We start from the raw sequence: 21,847 nt of genomic DNA, 5'->3' as shown, positions 1-21,847 counted from the left end.
ATTAAACAAATTTCAAACATATACTAAATTAGAATAATGCAATAAACACCCAAAGATCCGTCAACCAGCTACAATTATCAATGCATGGACAATCATACTTCATCTTTAGCCAAATGCCCATTACCCATTTTTTGGAAAGGAAATCCTTGACAGCATATTTTTAAAAAATTTATATGTCTATATACATATTTCAATATATATGCCTCAAAAAGGATTCTTGTAAAAAACATAGGCACAAATATCATTATTACTCCTAAAAGCCCAAAAACAAAACTTACAGTAATTTAGTTCAGTGGTCAAATTTCCCTGATTAGTTCAAAAAATTTTAAATCAATAGGTTTGAGTCAGTATTTAGATAAGGTTCACATATTGCAGCAGGTGGCTATGTCATTCTTAATCTGTAAGCTTCTCTTTCATCTTCGTTTTGTTTTGGTCTTGCATTTTGTTTGCTCTGGAAACCGTAGAACAGCGTGGCTCTTAAACATTACTGTGCATCAGAGCTTGTTAAAACATGGATTGCTATGTCCTGTCTCCAGAGATTCTGATTTAGTATTGCATTTCTAACAAGTTTCGAGGTGGTGATGCTGCTGCTGGTCTGGGATAACACTCTGAGAACCTCTGTTATACATATTCCACAGTTTAGATTTCCCTAACTGCATCCCTTGGTAATGTGTCCTTCAACATATTCATCTCCCTCTATCCCCTATTAAGGGAAACTTATTTAATTGCCTACAGTACAGCATAATGGTTAAAACTCAGGATTTGAAGTTCGATTCCCTGGGTTTCAATCTCGCTTTTAACATTTATTTGTCATGTGATCTTACGCAAAGTCGCTTAATTGCTGTGAACCTAATATTACACGATCTTTACGAGGAACAAATGAGATTTTTAAAAATGTAGTGCTTAGCATTGTACTCTGGCACTTAGCAAATGCTCAACAAATTTGATTGTCATTTTTTTTTCTTTTTTTTGAGTTGGAGTCTCACTCTATTACCCAGACTGGAGTGCAGTGGCTGCTCCCGGCCACTGCAGCCTCGACCTGCTGGGCTCCAGCGATGCTTCCGCCTCAGCCTTCCAAGTAGCTGGAACTACAGATGGATTGTCATTTTTCAAATAAGAAATCTTAAAGGGGCTCACGGCCTGAGTGTTGTAGAATTTTTGCTGTGTTCTGCCGTATTTTGACGTCAGCAGAGCCACGCAGGAGCGCACCAAAGAAGCACCTGAAGAAAACTGAAAAGTGCAACTCTCGGGGCTACTTTGTGAGTCTGTCCAAGATCCTGCCTCTTTAAGGAGACCGGAGTCACGTGACCCGTCGGGTCACATGGCCCGCGGGACAACATGGCTGCGCCCGTGCTGCGGCTGGCTCGTGGACGCTGCCCCGAGCCGGGTCGCCTTCTCTTGCTGCATCTGCTCTTGCTGCTCAGCGGGGCGGCGAGGAGCGAGGAGGCCGGGTCCGGTGCGGGTGCCGGGTCCCTCGCGGGTTCCTGCGGCTGCGGCACGCCCCAGCGGCCTGGGGCCCAGGGCAGTTCGGCGGCGGCGCACCGATACTCGCGGGAGGCTAACGCCCCGGGCCCGTTCCCCGGAGAACGGCCACTCGCGCACTCCAAGGTGCTCCCTCGATTCCTCGGAGGCGGGTGGGGGTTTTCAGGTTCCCTGACTGGGTTGGAACCGGCAAGGCAAAGAGTTGGCAGGAAGTCAAGTAAAGGTTATAGCCACACCCCAAATCGAGCACCTGCTGATTCCGTTTGAGAAGCTCCTTCTCCGTCCCCTACCGGAAGACGGCCGGATCTTGGATTTCCAGAATTCTGGGCGTTGGGGAGTTTGGGGAGTTGTTCTATCGTTATTTACTTCTGACCCTTTACTTCCTCCCTCCACTCCTCTTGATGAAAATCTCAGATTTTAAAGTCAGATTCGGGTTTAAATCCTCAGATCCTCTTTTATTAACTGTGAAGAAGTCAAGACCTTGAGTCTCAGTGTCTCAAGCATGGTTGTATACTTACTTATATGAAGTCTTCTCCAGTAGATTGTTTATTAGGGGCAAGAATTTGTATTATTTATCCAGTTGTTCTTAGAACTTTTGCACATAGGAAGGACTAAGCCAACTATAGTTGCATATTATTGTTATTTACCTATGTCTTGCACAGTGCTTGGATGTGTTAGGTGCTATGATGTATAAATAACAACAGTAATGCAACTGTAACTTCGTTCTGCCTGCCAGGTACTTTGCATATTGGTGTGCTTGTGGAAACAACTTATGGGACTGGAAGTCAGGTCTTCTGACTCTTAAACTAGTGCTCTTTCTTGTATATTTAGTATACCCTGGCCTTCTTTTTCCATCTCACTTTTCTTTGCTCTGGGTTGATTCTGACCGATGTGCAGGGCTTAGGTTAGAACTAATGCACATCAGGGCTTACTTGACCTCTTTCCCTTCTCTGTTCTTCAGTATTTTCATGTCTGCCACAGTAGTACATGTTTATCCTGATGTAGCAATTATTAAAGATGTTTGTTGATGTCTCTCTCCAACTAGGCTGTGAGGGTGATGTGTGTGTGTGTGTACGTATATATACATATACATATGTATATACATATATATACACACGCACTCTTAGGTGTAGCATGTAGGAGGTTGGTAGCTGGGCTTTTCATTTTTCTCCATCCTGTGTAATTTTTGACCTTTAAAACTTTTTTTTTGTTACTCCTCTGAGGATGTCCTGCATTATTAGTGTTTATCTTTTGTGTAGTAAGGAGTCCTGATTACTGACTTTGTGTGTATTGGCCATACTTGATTTTAATTCCTCTCTGATTTACATGAAAATTGGGCACCAGTCTCTCCTTTCTAAGGAGAAAGCCCTGAATCCATTACATCTATTTTATAACAGGGCAGCTGTCCCATTTACATATACACATTAGTATATCTCAATTTTGTACCTAGAACTTTCTGACCAGTACTAAACATTTCTCACTTTTAAATACTCCATCTTCCTGTAGGTTCCAGAATGGGATATGGGTGCCAGCATCTTTTGAATTATGTTTTACAAAATATACATTTGTCATCCCTATAGAGTGGTTTTGTGTCTCAACTAGATGCTGTATGGTTTATCTTTGACCAGTTCTCATATTCACTTTCTATAGTGCTTAGAAGCATCCCAATTTATTAATAAATTAGTGGTTGATGAGAACACAGCCTACCAGTCTTCAAGGACTTTTGCATATTGGTACAGTTAACCTAATGATTGAACCTGAAGTAGCCTTGTTATCAAGACAGATAACTTCCTAGGCAATCCTTCCACCTCAGCATCCCAAGTAGCTGGAACTTCAGGTGCATGCCACTATGCCCTGCTAAGTTTTAAAAACTTTATTGTAGAGATAAGGTTTCACTATGTTGCCCAGGCTAGCCTCTCTGTTTCCCTTGGTTTCAAATGTTTACTTCATACGCATGGAACTTTGGTGTAATTCTGACAGCCGTTTTTTTCTAAATTCAGGAAGTCCAATAATGCAGGAGAGATAAATGGTCATAGTGGAAGTTCTGCCTTTTGAGTTCTTTGTTTTGTTTGGTTGGTTTACTTAAACATTATTATCATACTTATTATATGAGACATCCTATGTGCTGGGCATACAGAAGAGAAAGAAAAAGATCTGTGTGCTACCCTCATGGCATTTACATTCTGGTAGTTGTTTACTCTCCTCCTCCTCCTTCTCCTCCTCCTCCTTCTTCATCTCTCCCCTCCCCCTTCCTTCCTTTTCTCCCCACTCACACACATAAGCATTTTTCTATAGTGAAAATACTATAGGAGGAATATATCTAGATACTTAGAGAGGAAGAAGGAATTCCTTCTTCATGGACAAGTCAGGTAGTGCATCCAAGAAAGATCATATCCGAGCTTGGAGTTGAAGGAGACATTTTCAAGAGCTGGGGATGGAAGGTTAAATTGAAGGACATTCCCAGAAGAATAGCATCAGCACATGGCACACTGTGGAAGTGCATGGTATATTCTGGGAAATGTGAGTGATTTAAGGTTTTCTGGACGTGACATTTTCACATTTTTTTAATGTAATGCTTTTTAGATGTCTTTTATTTTGTGTGTGTGATTTTGATTGATATAATGAGCACTTGGCAGGGTGAAGGACACAAAGAAGTAAACAGCACTGGGTTTTACCCTCAAGGGATTTAGTTTCACTGGAAAGTTATGGTGATAAGAATTGTCTGGGAAACAATATATATATTTAAAAATTTGACTTAAATTCCCCTGGTTAAAATATATTATTTTTATTGAAAGCATTATCCTAATAATTTTCTACACAATTTGTTATTTTTGTTTGTTTGTTTGCTTTTTTGAGTTGGAGTCTCACTCTGTCGCCCAGACTGGAGTGCAGTGGCCGCTCCCGGCCACCGCAGCCTTGACCTGCTGGGCTCCAGCGATCCTTCCGCCTCAGCCTCCCAAGTAGCCAGAATTACAGGCATGTGCTAGCACGCCTGGCTGATTTTTTTATTTATTGTAGAGATGAGGTCTCGCTGCCCAGGCGGGTCTCGAACCCGCGGGCTCAGGCAGTCCACTCACCTCAGCCTCCCAAAGGCACGGGATTACAGGCTGAGCCACCGAGCCTGGCACAACTTGTTATTTTGTAACAAAGTGGGAAAACATTTTAATCTCCATATATCTTTTAGAAGAGTTGTTTGGAAAGGCATTTAGGACCATGGGATACTAAAATTGTATATGGCATGTCTGCATGTATGGGTAAGTCAGTCTTGATTTCTTGTCTCAGGATGTTTCTGGTCGAGTGATGCTTCTCTGGGCATCCAGTCACTACTGAATGCCATTGCTTCTGTGACACCTTTCACTAAGAAGTAGTTTTTCTATTCATTCAATTCCCATAGCATATGTTGTTTGATGACAGCTTGTGTGTCTTTGTTAAGGTATTGTTATTAGTGTAGTTGTCTGATATCTTCTTCTACATTAGAGGCATTTTTAGACTGATTTTAAGCTCTATATCCCCCAAGTGCCTTTCACATTTTAGCCATTCTGTAATGATTTCTTGAGTGATTGGTTCTCCTTTTTTGGTGGATAGAATATTGAGAAACTGTCTTGGGAATAAAGAATATCAGATACTTTTTGAATAAATATTTTCTAAAATTTATATAATTTATTTATTTATTATAGAGTTGTGGGGGTACAAGTGAAGATTTACTACATAAGTTGGATGCATGCAGGTGAAGTATGAACTTCTAGGTGGCCCTCACTCTCCCTAGTAGTTGACCAGGTACCCTTTGTGTTTTCATATGCTCCCCACACTTTTCCTTCTCTTCCTCCCCTGGCAGTGCCCAGTGACTGGTGATCCCACCTTTGTGCTAATGTGACTAGTGTTCAGGGCCCACTAATGAGTGAGAACATGCTGTATTAATTTCTTTGTTTCTGAAGAAATCTTTATAAAATATTCTTTAGCTGTATTCACCCTCCCAAGAATCCGGTGAGATTATCTCTCACTTTACAGGTGAGGCAATATAGTCTTTAAAAAAAATTTTTTTTTTTGAGTTGGAATCTTACTCTGTCATCCAAGCTGGGGTGCAGTAGCATGCTCACGGCCACCACAACCTTGACCTGCTGGTTCAGATGATTTTGCCACTCAGCCAAAGTAGCTGGAACTATAGGCATGTGTCACTATGCCTGGCTAATTGCCCAGGCTGGTCTTGAACCCCTGGGCTCAGGCAATCTTCTCTCCTTGGCCTCCCAAAGTGCTGGGATTACAGGCATGAGCCACCACACCTGATTGGCAATTGAGTCTTAATGGGATCATAAAGCTCAGGGCTACGAGAAATGGGCCATTTCATCTATGATTAGTATTTGTCTGTGGAGGCAGTAGGGTAAGAGAATTGTATAGATAATTAAGCCCTATATAGATAGATAAGGCAGCAGTTTGCAGACAGATCCAGAGAGCATGCTTCTCTTGTTATTCACCCAGCTTTCTCTGAGCCTTTCACTTTTGAGAAGTTTGAGGAAAGAAGGAAAAGGGAAAGGAGCTACATAACAGAGTTATGTATGAGCTTATTTCATTTTTGTGAACAAGACAAAGATCTTACAGTAGCAGGTGAAAAAACAAAACAAGTGATTTAAGCAAAACAAAGTTGGGGAGGGGACGTTTATAACTTCCATACTTGGGAAATTCAAGAGTAAATATGGCCACAAATACTGCTGAATCCAGGGCCTCAGGCAGCACCTCCAGGCCTTTCTCTTTGGTTATTTCTTGGCTCTTCTTCTGTGTTGGCTCCATTGCCAGGTAAAATCCCTTCTACTAATAAAATAGCTGGAAGAGGAAATGTTTCCCTTTGCTGGTAGATAAAGCAAAAGTTTTATGATGACCTTTGACTGGGTCATAAGCCTATCCCTAACTGTATCTCTGTGGTCAGAAGAATGCCATGAGTAATCAGACTTGAGTCGCGAGAGGTGAAGTAGATAGAGTCATGTAGCTCAACTTGGGCCACTTAGAAAGTTTGACAAGATTGGGGAGTTCAGGATGGTATGACCATAGACTCACTTAGAGTGTCTGAGATGTGGTTTTCAAAAGGAACTTCAGGTACTTTACAAGAAGTAGGAATGGGTGCTGGGTGAACCACAATAGCGAATGCCCACTGCACTTGGCCTGAGTGTGTAGCCCAAATATGGTTCTGTTATTCTAATGAATAATACTCATTCTTGACCTCACTTATGCTTCTGGCTTGGATGGCAGTGGCAGAAGCCGTGGTGTGGGAGAGCAGGTTTTATCTTACCTTCAGATTCCAGGAGAAATGGATTGCTTGAATCTGTACCTTTAATGAAGACTTTATTAAAATGGTCCTTTTTATTTTATTTGAGGTCCCACAGAGTGAGACACTTGATGCTTTGGATTTCATGAGAGTGACGGTTAACATTTGTAGGACAGAAAACTTGATGTCATTAGTGTAAGTGAGAAATTATGATCCACTCAGAGCAATGCAGGATATTTTTATCTATAGCCTCTAAAATGGAAACTTGGCTTATTCAGCACTGGCTATCTCTGATGGTTAATGAAAGAAGAAAAAAAAACTAGGCCAGGAGTCCACAGTGGAAGTTGTGATTGTATTAGCATTGCTAGTACTGACCTTGAGGAAGAAGAGGATGAAAAAAAATTTTAAATTGTAAAACTTTATTAGGTATGATGGGCACAGCTTCCTGTGGCCCTTATCTTTGAGCTATGGGATGAGCAACTATTCTCTTAATAGGACCTATTTACTGCGGAAAATCCTTTTCTTTAAGTCTTTTGTGAAACCTTTTATTAGATTCTCTTAATCATTTTAAGACTACCCTTGAAAATTTTATCTGAAGTCTTCCTTTTTCTACTTCTTTGCAGAGCTGCTTACAATTTTGATTTCTCTTCTTAGGAATGAGGAATCTTGTGTCCCAGACATTTAGAGTGTAGTGAGAATAATGCATAAACCTGGTTCAGTCCTTGAGCTGAGTCTGTTAAACAGGTTTCACTATGATACCAGTGTATTATCCATGTCTGGGACTGTGTTATAATTAAATACGATTTTTATAATAATAGTTGTAAATAATTCAAATGATAAATTGAATTATCTCATTTAGTCAATAAGTGGATTCATTCAGTTTACTGTGGACCGTGCAACATGCTAGGCACTAGAAATGCAGAAATGAAAAATTTATTTCTAGTATTCAAGGAGTCTAGGATCTAGGGAAGATGAAAACATGGAATTAAGATACTGTGGTGTTTTGTTAGAATAGAGGTATTCATCAGAGGAACCCAGGTGAAAGGCACATGACCCATCCCAAGGAGGGATGTGCAGTCAATAGCCTTCTGGATGAGGTGCTTCTTGAACAATGACATCATTTATAAAGAGACAAAGTGGCTTATGGAAGTGCAGGTGAAGCACTGGGTAAGAGAGAATGTGAGAGATTAGGCTCTAATGTTTAGATATGTTCCTCTGAAAGGTGATGGGGATTCCTGAAGAATGTAAGTAGAAGAGTGGTATGATCAGATAGGACACTTTATTTTTAACATGGTATATTTGCATGGTTCAAAAATTAATGTAAAATGGTATGCAGCAAAAAGGTTTCCATTTACCTAATAACCTTTACCTCAGACAACTACTGCATGCATTTTTTGTATATTTTCCCAGAGCTATGTTCAGCAAAAACAAGTAGATACAAAGATATGTGAATCTATATTCCTCAACCTCCTTTCACACAAATGACAGCACATGATACTTACTATTGTGCATCTTGCTTTGTTTATGTAGCTGTTTATCTTTGCTAATCTTTCCATATCAACATATTAAATGCTTTCTTTTATTTTCCTGTCTTTTTTTCTTTTTCTTTTGTCAGAGCTGCTTAATTTTCCATTTTATCAATGACCCACAGTTTACTTAATGAGACTACTCTTGATGGACATTTAGGTTGTTTTCAACCATTTTCTATTACAAACAGCTGTGATCAATTGCATTGGCTATAGAAGATTGACATTTTCAGAAAGATTAGCAAGGACTTCAATTGTTGAAAGAACGACTGAACTATAGGCAGAAGGCTTAAAGCAAGGAGGGTTGTGAAAGGATGGGACTGGAGACGGGGGACACCAGTGAAAGGATGGGACTGGAGACGGACGGACACCAGTTAGGAGGTTGTTGCAGTTATCTGGGAGTAGAAACGAGGGTGAGATTAGAGATACATGTTTAGGAGATCCAGTAGACTAGATGGCCTGTATAATGTTGGGAGTAGGGGATGGCAGTAGTCAAAGACTAGTAGTAATACATTGGACAAATAAAAATAAATTTATTATTCATACATCATAGATGAAAATAGCATGACTTTTATTGGGAAATACGTGCACAGAATTGAAACAACCACTAACATGATGGTCATCAGGGATATAAGCCTACAATAGAAAGCAGAATCAATGGTCATGGATTCCTAATTTCTATTTTTTATCCTGTTTTCATCTTATCTTGCTCTAATTGTTGTCACACTTTTTTTCATCTAGTTCTCTGTCTTTAACTTCTTTTCCCCCTTTAACTTGAATGATTGTTTTTTAAAATTTAAGAAATTTATTTTTAATTGACAAATAATAATACATTATATATTTATGGGATATAATGTGAGATTTGATATATGTTTGCATTGTGGAATGATCAAATCAAGCTAATTAACAAATCCATCATCTCACATACTTATAATTTTGTGGTGAAAACATTTAAAAATTACTCTTTTGGCTGGATGCAGTTGCTCAAGCCTATAATCCCAACACTTTGGGAGGCTGAGGCGAAAGAATTGCCTGAGCCCAGGAGTTAGAGACCAGCCTGGGCAACTTGGTGAGACCTTATCTCTACAATAAATCAAAAACTTAACTGGGTGTGGTAGCGTGCCCCTGTAGTTCCAGCTACTTGGAAGGCGGAGGCTGAATGATTGCCTGAGCCTAGCAGGTCGGGGCTGCAGTGGCCATGAGCATGCCACTTCACTCCAGCCTGGGCAAGAGAGTGAGACTTCAACTTAAAACAAAACAAAACAAAACAATAAAAACTACTCTTTTAGTAATTTTGAAATATACAATGCACTATTATTTATTATAGTCATCACTTTGTGCAGTCAATCACTAAATCTTATTCCTTCTGTCTAACTGAAATTTTGTACCATTTTATCAACATCACTCCTTTCTCCATCTACCTCTCTCCCTAATCTCTAATAATCACCGTTTTACTATCTACTTCTTTTCAACTCTTAGATTCCACATGTAGGTGAGAGCATCAAGGTTTTTGTCATTCTATGCCTGGCTTATTTCACTTAGCATAGTGTCCATGCTGTCTTAAATGACAGAATTTCTTTCTTTTTAAAGGCTGAATAGTATTCTGTTGTGTATATTTCTTTATATTTATGCAGTGATGAACACCTAGATTGCTTCAATATCTTTACAATCATGAGTAATGCTGTCATAAATGAGAGTGTGAATATCTCTTCAGTACACTGGTTTTAGTTCCATTTGCTACATACTCAGAAGTGGGATAGCTGGATCATGTGGTAATTCTATTTTAGTTTTTTGAGGAATCTCTATACTATTTTCTGTAATTGCTGTATTAATTTACATTCACACCAACAGTGGACAAGAGTTTCCTTTTTTTGCATCGTCCCCAATACTTGTTATATTTCATCTTTTTGATAATAACCAGTTCAGTGTGAGGTGATATTTCACACCTGATAGATATGAGGTATAAGGTGATATTCCATTGTGTCTTAATTTGCATTTCTCTAATGATTAGTGATGATGAGCATTTTTTTTGTTTGTATCTATTAGCTATTTGTCTGTCTTCTTGAGCAGTATCTATTCAGATCCTTTGTCCATTTTTACTTTTTTTTTTTGTTTTCTTGCTATTGAGTTGAGTTCCTTATATATCTTGAATATTAACCCCTTATCAGATATGTGGTTTGCAAAGATTTTTACCCATTTCATGTTGTCTCTTAACTCTATTGTTCCCTTTGCTGTGCAGAAGCTTTTTAGTTTGATGCCATTCTATTTATTTATTTTTGCTTTTTTTTTTTTGAGTTGAAGTCTCACTCCGTCACCCAGGTTGGAGTGCAGTGGCACGCTCATGGCCACCCTGACATCGACCAGCAGGGCTCAAGTGATCCTTCCACCTCACCCTTCCAAGTAGCGGGAACTACAGGCACACACTACCATGCCCAGCTAATTTTTTTATTTATTGTAGAAACGAGGTTTCACCAAGTTGTCCAGGCTGGTCTCAAACTCGTGGGCTCAAGCAATCCTCTCACCTCGGTCTCCCATAGTGCTGGAATTACAGGCTTGACCATCGTGCCTAGCCTGTTTTTGCTTTTATTGCCAGAGCTTTTGGTGTCATATCCAAGACATCGTTGCCCAGGCCAATGTCATGGAGCTTTTCTCCTATGTTTTCTTCTAGCAGTTTTATAGTTGCAGGTCTTACATTTGTCATCTGCCATCAAAAACAATTTAACTTTTTTATTTCCAGTTTGGATGCCATTTATTTCTTTCTCTTGCCTAATTGTTCTGGTCGGGACTTCCAGTGATATATTGAACAGAAGTGGCAGGAGAGGGCATTCTTGTTTTGTTCCAGATCTTAGAGGAAAAGCTTTCAACTTTTCCCCATTAAGCATGGTGTTAGCGTTGGGTTTTTGTTTTGTTTTGTTTTGTTTTTGAGTTGGAGTCTCACTCTGTCACGCATACTGGAGTGCAGTGGCACACTCCTGGTCACCACAGCCTCGACCTGCTGGGCTCCAGTGATCCTTCCACCTCAGCCTTCCAAGTAGCTGGAACTACAGGCCCGTGCTACCACGCCTGGCTAGTTTTTGGTTTATTACAGAGACAAGGTCTTGCCAAGTTGTCTGGGTGGGTCTCGAACCCGCGGGCTCAGGCAATCCACTTGCCTCGGCTTCCCAAAGTGCTGGGATTACAGGCTGAGCCACCTAGCATGGCCAGCGGTAGATTTTTCATATATGGCCTTTATTGTGTTGAGGTACATTCTTCTCTGCCTAATTTCTTGGGAAATTTTATCATGAAAAGATGTTGAATTTTGTCAAATGCTTTTTCTGCATCTATTGAGATGATCATGTAGGTTTTCTCCTTCATTCTCTTAATATGGTGTATCACATTTATAGATTTGTATATGTTGAACCACTCGTTGATCCTAGGGACAAATCCTGTTTCACTATGGTGTATGGTCCTTTTAATATCCTATTGAATTTGGTTTGCTAGTATTTTGTTAAGAATGTTTGCATCTAAGATCATCAGGGATATTGGCCGGTAATATTCTTTTCTTGTAGTGTCCTTGTCTTGCTTTGGTATCAGGGTAATGCTAGTCTCACTAAATGAGTTTGGAAGTGTTCTCTCAGTTTTTTGACAGAATTTGGATTGATATTAGTTCTTTTTTAAATGTATCGTAGAATCCTGCCATGAAGCCATCTGTTTCTGGGCTTTTCTTTTATGAGAAATTTTAAAAATTATTATTGATTCAGTTCTCCTTAAGCAATTTCAGTCATTTCAGATTTTCTGTTTCTTCATGATTCAGTCTTGGTAGGTTGTATGTTTCTGGGAATGTATCCGTTTCTTCCAGGTTATCTAATTTGTAGATGTATACTTGTTTACAGTAGTTTTTTGTAATCTTTTTTTGTTTCTGTGGTATTGAACGTTTGTTTATAGATGTGACACTTGACCATTCCTAAGTTGCTGAGAAGTCTATGAATTTACTTTTTACTCAAATTATTTGAATGTAAGATGCTGTTTCTGCAAAGCATGTATTTCTGAGAGATGGTATACTTGAGGGCCTGTAGTTTCTTTTTAAATTGAGATATAATTCATACACCATTCAATTCACTCTTTTAAAGTGTACAATCCAGTGGTTTCTAGTATAGTCATAGAAGTTGCAATCATCATCACTATCCAATTTTGGAACACTTCATCATTCTAGGAAGAAATCCCATAGCCATCAGCAATCATTCCCTATTCCTGCCTCCCCTAGCCCCTGGCAACCATGCATCTACTTTCTATCTCTTTAGATTTGCCTATTTTAGCCATTTCATATGAATGGATTCATATCATATGTGGCCCTTTGTAACTGGATTCTTTCACTTAGTATAATATTTTCAAGGTATAATTTTTCAAAGTATATTTCCATGTTGTAACATAAACCAGTACTTCATTTATTTTTATAGTTGAATCTTATTTCATATTATGGATATATCACATTTTGTTTATCTGTTCATCAGTTAATGGACATTTGGGTTGTTTTACTTTTTACTTATTGTGAATAATTCTGCTATGACCATTTTTGTAAAAGTTTTTTTGTGGATATATGTTTTCGTTTATCTTAGACATATACCTAGGAGGGGAATTACAGGGTCATATGATAACTTTTGTTTAGTTTTTTGAGGAACTGCCAGACTGTTTTCCAAATGGCTGTTCTGTTTATTATTGCTCCAGCAAATGTGTGAGGGTTCCAATTTCTCCACATCATCACCAACACTTGTTATTGGCTTTCTTTTTTGTTGTGCTAGTGGGCATGGAGTGGAATCTCATTGTAGTTTTTATTTGGATTTACCTAATTACTTATGATGTTGAAAATAGGCCTCCATTTATTACCTGGAAATTTTCAGTGTGATCCTCAGACCCCATGCCCAGTTTTGGGAATGCAGCTATGAACAAGGCAACCCCAGTTGCTGCCTTCTTGAGTTTAGAGTTCATGTGAGAAGGTAGATAGGAACAAAGTAATTGAATTAGGGTTTTAATAAAGAGTTATACATGACATAGTCTTTTAGTAAATTTTTACATTTTCTGTTTCAGTGATTTTTTTTTTCCATTGTCATTGGTGACCAAAATTCGTGCAATGGTATTTGAAGATACTGTATGTCCTTTTTACATTTGCTTTTTAAAATAATCCAAAGGAAATGAAAGCATATTTAAAAAATATATATATAAAGAAAAAATGGAATATCCTCCCTGCCTCTGCACTCCATCTTTTAATAGCTTGGTTACTATTATTCCAGATCCACTTCTATCACACACAAATTTGTATCATGTAGAGGTTTGAATAAGGAGATTACTTTCCTAAAGATTTTTTTCACTTCTTTCTAAGACTAGTGTTTCAACTTCATTGGAGTAGAGAGTGATTTTGCTAATCTTACAATGATTTCAGAGGTGAGGGTTTACTAACTATTGGGTGCATCTTGTGTCCTAAGAACTTTCCTACCTTTTACAGGTTCACTTTGGCTGTAATGCATGATTTCCTGTGTTTCTCTTTTAATTGCAGATGGTCCCCATTCCTGCTGGAGTATTTATAATGGGCACTGATGATCCCCAGATAAAGCAGGATGGGGAAGCCCCTGCGAGGAGAGTAACTATTGATGCCTTTTACATGGATGCCTACGAAGTTAGTAATGCTGAATTTGAGAAGTTTGTGAACTCAACTGGCTATTTGACAGAGGTAATGGGATTGGAAAAAGGAGGGAGAACTTGTTCTTTTTCAGAACTTTTAAGACTGCTTTAATAGTAGCCAACATTGAGGGACAACTTTTACACTGTGCTAAGCACTTTATATATATTTCTTCTAATTTCTCACAGTAGCCCCATGAGGCAAGTTATTTTTCAGGGAATAAACTGAGGATTAGCAAAATGATTTGCTCCAGGTCACACAGCTAGGCAGTGGTGGATCTGGGATTCAAGCCTGGCCAGTGTGCCTCCAGAACCTGTGTTCTTAATCATTATGCTATATTGTGTTGCTATATTGTGTTTAATATGCCAGAAAGTGCCACTGTCCATTCAGGCTTTTTGAGATGACAGATGGCATGTAAAGTAAGCCTACTTTCCTTCTCCATAAATTGCAGTTTGGTTGTTCCAGAAGCATCACATATTTCTTAGGTAATAAATGCAGAAGTGCAGCTTTTCAATTTTGTGGCTTTGTTCCAGCTCCTTGACAATTCTCAAGCTGTGCTGTGGTAGTTCCAGGAATTATCCTGTGGTCACTGAATCACAAAGCAAGGTTCTGAAAATGGATGGTCCTCATGGGAATAGGAAGAGCAAGATTTTCTAGTTTATGAACATTTCTGAATGTCTCATACATACTTGTTTTGAACATTTCCAATTTTTTCCTCATCAAAAACTTACCCTTGTTTTCAGTTTGTGTGGAGTCCCTGTTTTTTTGTTTTTTTTTGAGTTGGAGTCTCACTCTGTCGCTCAGACTGGAGTGTAATGGCCGCTCCCGGCCACTGCAGCCTCCACCTGCTGGGCTCTGGTGATCCTTTCGCCTCAGCCTTCCAGGTAGCTGGAACTACAGTTGCACGCTACCACACCTGGCTAATTTTTTGATTTATTGTAGAGATGAGGTCTCGCCAAGTTGCCTAGGCAGGTCTCAAACCCTCGGGCTCAGGCAATCCGCTCACCTCGACCTCCCAAAGTGCTAGGATTACAGGCTGAGCCACTGAGCCCGGCCCCTGTTTTTTTTTTTTTAAAGACCCCCAACATCTTTTTCTTTTAATTAAAAAAAAAATATGAGAATGAGTGCTTAAAACAAAACAACATTCAAATTTGTCTTTGCATTGTCACCTTTCTTTGGCATTTCCTAAAATATACAAAGTGGTTATAAATATTTTTTGTACACATTTGTGGTAAGCAGCAATCCCTGTCCTTTTTGTTTCCTAAAGACAGTCTCAGATAAATTTTCTCAATAGTCTACTTAAGTTAGAAGACTTCTTTGTTTTTTTTGTTTGTTTGGTTTTGAGTTGGAGTCTCACTCTGTTGCCCAGACTGGAGTGCAGTAACCGTTCCCGGCCACCGCAGCCTCGACCTGCTGGGCTCCAGCGATCCTTCCGCCTCAGCCTTCCAAGTAACCGGAATTACAGGCATGCGCTACCACACCCGGCTGATTTTTTGATTTATTGTAGAGATGAGGTATCGCTGCCCAGGCGGGTCTCGAACCCGCGGACTCAGGCAATCCACTCACCTCAGCCTCCCAAAGGCGCGGGATTACAGGCTGAGCCACCGAGCCTAAGTTAGAAGACTTCTAAGGGATGAGAATTCTCCGTGAAGACTAGATCAAATAAGCAGAATTTAGGGCATCTAAGGACATGGATGTGAAAAAAATTACATCTGGATATTTACTACCTTTAGTCAGAATTTAGCGTTTCCTTCAGTTATGATGCAGACAACAAAACATAGTAGACGCAGTAGTACCTGTGACTTTGTCACCAATAGAAATCATAGACATTTTAAAATTACATTATTGGTGTTGCAGATATGTTGAACCATTCATTATTCGCATTCATCCTCACTTTGAAATATGGTAACTATGAGAACTGCCACTAGGTCTTATTTCATATATTAATAAAGACCATATATATTACTAGAACACAAATTTGTTTTTGTTTTTTTTTTACAAATTTATTTTATTAATATTTTGATATAACAAGTTTTCCTAGCAATGCTGTTTATTGATTTGATGCATTTAAACACTTCATTCTGAGAAAAAGGTTCTTAAGGTTCACCTACCACCAAAGAGATGTAAGGCACAAAAAGAATTAAAAACCCTCACTTTTGAACAAAGTGCTTCATATTTTTATAGTACTTTGTAGATTTCTGTCTCTCCAACTTCATTTTACATTTTGTTTCCATTCCTTGAAAACTCAACATTCTTTTCCACCTTGGGAGCTTGGCCCATATTTTTCTGCTGCTTGGAATTCACAGTCCCCTTCCCTGTCCCCCTTGTGCATGACTGGCTCTTTCTCATCCTTGAGTCATCTCAGTTTAAATGTCACTTTCTTAGGTACTTAGGCATGGTGGTGTCACAATGGGACACAGGAGGAAGATCAGGGATGAAGAAAAGATGATAAACTCCATCCAAGAAAAGGAGTTTGAGGTGCTGTTAAAGGCCTGAAACATAGGGATCCGGTACTCAGTTAATTTTACATAGTGAGAATAGTACAGCACTGGAGGTGTAGATTTGAGAGTCATTTGAAGTATGACTGTAGTTAATTCAGTGAAATTGAAGGAGATTGTCCAGTATTGGATCAGTGTATCTCACAATGTATCTCTTTAACTACCTGTATTAGAAACACTAGCTGTGCTATTTACACATGCAGATTCCTTGACCTCACCCAAGACCCCTAGAATCAACTTCTCGATGTTTGGGGAAGAGCAGTCTCTAGTTTTAACAAACTGATCATGTAATCTCAACCGCACAAAACCTGGGAATTACTGGTGTAACATAGTCACAGAGAGCCAACGGCAGAGCTCTGGGGAACAACAGTGTTTCAGGGCTAAAAGGAAGAGCTCGTGAATTTCTGGAGATGAGAAAGAAGAGTCAGAAATATAGGAAGAAAACTAGTGGAGTAGAGTTATGGATACCAAAGCACAAAGGACCCCATTTGCAGAGTAGGATCACAGGCAACAAAAAGAACCAGGTAGATGAGGACTTGAGACACCAAGATTAAATAACATCTTAAAATTCAGATTTTCATCTGGAGCTTTGAATTGACCACTTGACATTTATAAGCACATTTGACACCTTAGTGGAGCTAGAATATGTCAGAATATGAGTAAACAGTGCCATTTAATTCTTTTAGCTAGATTTCAGGGCCAGAACAAAGGGCAAACCTTGATTATATAATCTCACATGTACAAAATAATTTTATTTTCCAAAGTCATTTGTAATACTTGGGAAAATGGTTTCCTTAAGGAATAGTCATGTTTCAAAAGCTAATCTTGTTCAGACTGTATTCCTATCAGCTAAATAAATCTTAAATAAAAATGGTCTCCATAAGTGACATTAACCTGCTTTAAGAGGAAGCCAGACACTTTTAAGTCATTTCTGAGTCCTCTGGGAAGTCTTAAGAAAGACACAAGGTCATTTGGAAAAAAAGAATCACTTTAATAGTGTGCAAAGAAAATGGCACATTGAAACGTGTTACTACAGCCTTTTCTGGATTTTTATTTCCTACCCTTTTCATAGGCTGAGAAGTTTGGTGACTCCTTTGTCTTTGAAGGCATGTTGAGTGAGCAAGTGAAGACTGACATCCAACAGGCAGTAAGTAATGTTTAGATAGGCTCTCGTATTTCCCTACAGCTCATTGGAAAGGGTTTGAATGAAAAATCTCAGCTACAAGCGACACCCTTCTCTACCTCTCAACACCTAACCATTCTCCTGCTGTGGATTTGCCCAAAATAATAGGTTCATGGACCAGGACCTCATCTTAATGGAAGGAAAACAGCACAAGCCCAGGATGGTATCTGAGAAAGTACTGTGTCTGCCTTGAGCTTTTGTATTGTGAGCCTGAGTAACACATTGTGTTGCTAAGTAGAACTCAGCTGGGCTCTAGACACTTCTAGGTTTCTTTTACTTACAGCTGTTTCTAGAATGGAGGGTTAAATGTGAATGTTTTTAAATTCTGTTCTTAAAATCTTGATCTTAACAGGTGCTGGTATAGAGATAGATCTTCCTTAAACATTCATGAATTCACATGATCGGAGTGCTGTTCAGGAAGGCGGCCCTTTGCTCTGAATGTTCATTAGAAACGCAGGGAGGGAAATGGTCATTACATGCTTGGTATGCCCTGTCTTGTAGAGAGGATCCGGATATTGAAAATTAGGTGTGTTTTTCTCAGCATCGTGGAAATGCTGTACTATGCCTCCATAAGCACCATATGTGGTGAGTGCAACTTGGGATTCCTAGAACAGAAATTTTAGCATGTTTGTGTATTTGTATGCATTTATGCCTCTTGAAAATATAAGAACAAGAAAAGAAATGAGGTTAGGCTGGGAAGCTGAGGGCTCACAAAGCAGAACTCGGAGAATGCAGAAGAAGCAAGAGATAGTGAGAGAGGGAAGGAAGTGGGGATCAGCCGACTCAAGGGAAGCTGATTAGGATAGAGACATTGAAGAAAAATGAATCCAACCCTAATCTTCCTTTTTAATACATGTTCCTTTCAGTTCCTGCCTGAACTTCATCTTTATGTTTTGGCCTCTATCCTCTCTTGTGAGCAGCAGTGCAGGAAAAAGTAAACTGTACTGGCTTACATTTTCTTTCTTTTTAGTCTAGTGTAGCAAAACTTGAGGGGAAAAGATGAGTAAACCAAGACTTGTTCTCAAATCATTTATAGACGAATCAGGCCACATTTTTGTATGTGGTTTAGATAACTGTTTGAAAAACATGATTGACTTCCATTTGAATGTCACAGTTTTCTTTCCTCATTAAAGTTTTATATTACAAGTCTATTGTGTAATCTGATCTGATACCCTTTTTTAAAAAATTTGTGTTAAAGGGCTTTGAGGTCAGTTCAATGTTGATGAGCCAGCAACTCAGGATGTGGTGCCTTGTTTTAAGGTAATAAGTTCAGATGAGGGAGGGCATTTGTGCTTATTTTTGTAAGTTCTGCTTTCATATACAGGGCTTCTTGTTATTTGAGAACTTCTAAACACAGTAGGCATGAAGGCAAAGGTGGATTATTGCTAGGCTCTGAAGGTGCACTGTTAAGTACATAGTGAAGTGTGTGTGCCTGTAACTAGGAGGAGGACAAGTAGCTCTCACCAGATCGTTGTGTTGGTCACTTGCTTAAATGCTCATAATGGAAAAGCAAACCTTTTAAGCTTGTTTAGAAAGGGTTGAATGAATAAAATAAATCTATGGGTGGCCTAGGAGAACTAAGTTTTGTTTTTTTTTCATCCCCTATGTAAGCCTTGTACCAGACCTTTTTTTTTTAACACATTGTTTTCAGAATTGTAGGATGGGAGCTGGTCTATGAAATAAATTTAAGCTGTAGAGGTAATTTAAGGTGGTAGAGGGGCTAGGATTGCCCTGAATAACATAGTGAGAAAGTGCTTCCCTTCTCAGGGGTCTCTCAAGACTTGATTAAGCCAAGAAGAAAGTCTCCTTTGAGTGCTAGTATGTCCTTAACACTCAACCACACTTGTTAGTCTCCTTTTTACACAGAAGATAGGCCTTGGAACCTTCCTTAAGCTACAGCAGCTAGTTAAAATTTAATATTACCTATTTTCATGTAACTATTTTCAATGTTGCAGTCTGTTTATGACTGGCTATACTAGTGAGATAAGTTTTCCTTTTTAAAAAAAACACTTTTTTTGTAAAACAAAACACAAATATAGAAAAATTTAGCTTACTGAGTTATCCTAAGGTGAACACACTTATAACAATCACCCAGGTCAGGAATCAGAATTTTCCTGCCTATCGCAGCAGTCCTATCCATGTGCCATATCCCAATCACCCTCTCTCTGTTCCTACAGTAGCCATTATTATGCTTTTTAACTTTTTTAAATTATTATTTTAAAGATGTGGGATACAATTTAGGGTTAGGTGCATAAGTGGTCATCGTGCAGGTGAAGTTTGGGCCTCCCGTTATTTCACCTGGTTTGGGATCAGCTACCCTTATTAATGTTATGTGCCCCCCCCTTCCTGCATTTCTTTATATTCTTTATAGTATTATCACCCAGGTGCACATCCCAAGTTTAATCTTGCCCATTTAAAGGAAATTTGTGTCTTTTAAGACAGTTCTAATAGGTTTCCCTCCCATTGTCCCACACTCCCCTACCCCCATTTTTCCCTCAACAATTTATCTTTTGAGTAATCCGGGGCAGGAGACTTTCCCACAGTCTGAATTTTGCTGATTGCCATTTCATGATACAGTTGACCTGCTATCTCTCCTCTGTATTTCCTGCAAATTGGTAGCTGGGTTCCCCAGGCCTGATCAGACTCACGTTTGCACTCTACGGCAAGACACCAGATAGTGCTGCGTTCTTTCACCACAAGTCACCTAAGTTCAACTTCTTCCTCTTTTTGTGATGTTAGCTGCTGTTAATGCTCAGTGCCTGAATCCATTAATTCACTGGGGTCTGTAAAATGGTGATACTCTAATAATTCTTTCTCATTTGTTAATGGAAATGCTTTCATGAAGAGATAGTTTCCTTCTTAACCATGGATACGGGGGATAGAGGAAAGACAGGATAAATGCATGTTCCTTTCTCACTTTCAAGTTAATGAATTGGTTCGCTACAACTCTTCAAAGATAACCAGTTAGGCGTTTTTTGTGGTTTTTTATAATTCCAGATTTATATGCAGTTGTAAGAGATAATACAGAAAGGCTAGGCATGGTGGCTCATGTCTATAATCCCAGCACTTTGGGAGGAGGAGGCAAGAGGATTGCTGGAGCCCAGGGGTTCAAGACCAGGCTGGGCAATTTGGTGAGACCTTGTCTCTGCAATAAATTTTTTAAAAAAGATTAGCCTGTGGTTGTGCATGCCTGTGGCTCCAGGTACTTGGAAGACTGAAGTGGAAGGATTCCTGAACCTGGTAGATTGAGGCTGCGGTGACCATGAGAATGCTACTGCACTCCAACCTGGGCTACAGAGTGAGACTCTGACTCAAAAGAAAAAAAAAAATAGAAGAACTAGTACAGAAAGATCCTGTGCACCCTTCACCTAGTTTTCTCCAATGGTACCATCTTATATAACTACAGCACAGTACACTTTCACAATCAGAAAATCGACAATTGATACACCTACTTTTCTTTGTTTGATTTTGCCAGTTTTATAGGTATTTATTTGTATGTGTATGCGTATATTTAGTTCTGTGCAGTTTTATCACAAACGTAGATTTGCGTAATCACCATATAAAAAAATTTCCTGAACACATAGATATAAACATTTTATAGGTTTTATTCACTTGGGCTCATGATCCTTTTTGAAGGTTAAATTTTCCTGTGATTGGGCAAGTTCAGGTGAGTCCTTTTAGTCCTTTCATTTTTTTTAACAGTTTTATTGAGACATAATTTACATACCATAAAAGTCACCATTCTAAGTGTACAATTTGATGTTTTGGTATATTTATATCACCCACAATCTAATTTTAGAACAATTCCATCCGCCCAAAAAGAAACTATGTGTCCATTTGCAGTCCTTCCACCTTCTCACCCTCAGCCTTCGGCAATTGTCCTGAGTCCTTTTAAAGTGACCCTAGTAGTCCTTCACAGCTTCTTTGCTTTCTCTAGTGACAAGGTCTACCCCTATTCCTACCCCCAGCATGGAACTAGCTGTTTGTCTAAGAAGCCCTAATATCTTTTTTTTTTTTTTTTTTGAGTTGGAGTCTCACTCTGTCGCCCAGACTGGAGTGCAGTGGCCGCTACCAGCCACCGCAGACTCGACCTGCTGGGCTCTGGTGATCCTTCCACCTCAGCCTTCCAAGTAGCCAGAATTACAGGCATGCACTACCACGCCCGGCTGATTTTTTGATTTATTGTAGAGATGAGGTCTCGCTGCCCAGGTGGGTCTCGAACCTGCGAACTCAGGCAATCCACTCACC

General features: G+C 39.3%; 1 protein-coding gene across 3 annotated transcripts in view; it reads left to right on the top strand.

The window, feature by feature from the left end:
- The first annotated feature begins 1,301 nt into the window (after positions 1–1,301).
- SUMF1 (sulfatase modifying factor 1) overlaps positions 1,302–21,847 on the top strand; it is a 98,700-nt gene continuing 78,154 nt past the window's right edge. For 2 of the 3 annotated variants that reach the window (XM_008060753.1, XM_008060745.1), the window contains exons 1-3: positions 1,302–1,608; positions 13,796–13,969; positions 17,489–17,563. In XM_008060753.1, the coding sequence (XP_008058944.1) occupies positions 1,339–1,608; positions 13,796–13,969; positions 17,489–17,563 (519 nt within the window). In that variant the 5' untranslated portion in view covers positions 1,302–1,338. The remainder of the gene's footprint in view (positions 1,609–13,795; positions 13,970–17,488; positions 17,564–21,847) is intronic. The other variant, XM_008060759.1, reaches the window with a different exon arrangement.

This window comes from Carlito syrichta, unplaced genomic scaffold (assembly GCF_000164805.1).
Source record: "Carlito syrichta isolate Samal-C Ts95f unplaced genomic scaffold, Tarsius_syrichta-2.0.1 Scaffold92673, whole genome shotgun sequence".
Taxonomy (NCBI): domain Eukaryota; kingdom Metazoa; phylum Chordata; class Mammalia; order Primates; family Tarsiidae; genus Carlito; species Carlito syrichta.
Note: the sequence above shows the minus strand (reverse complement) of the source record. Positions and strands in the feature narration are given on the sequence as shown.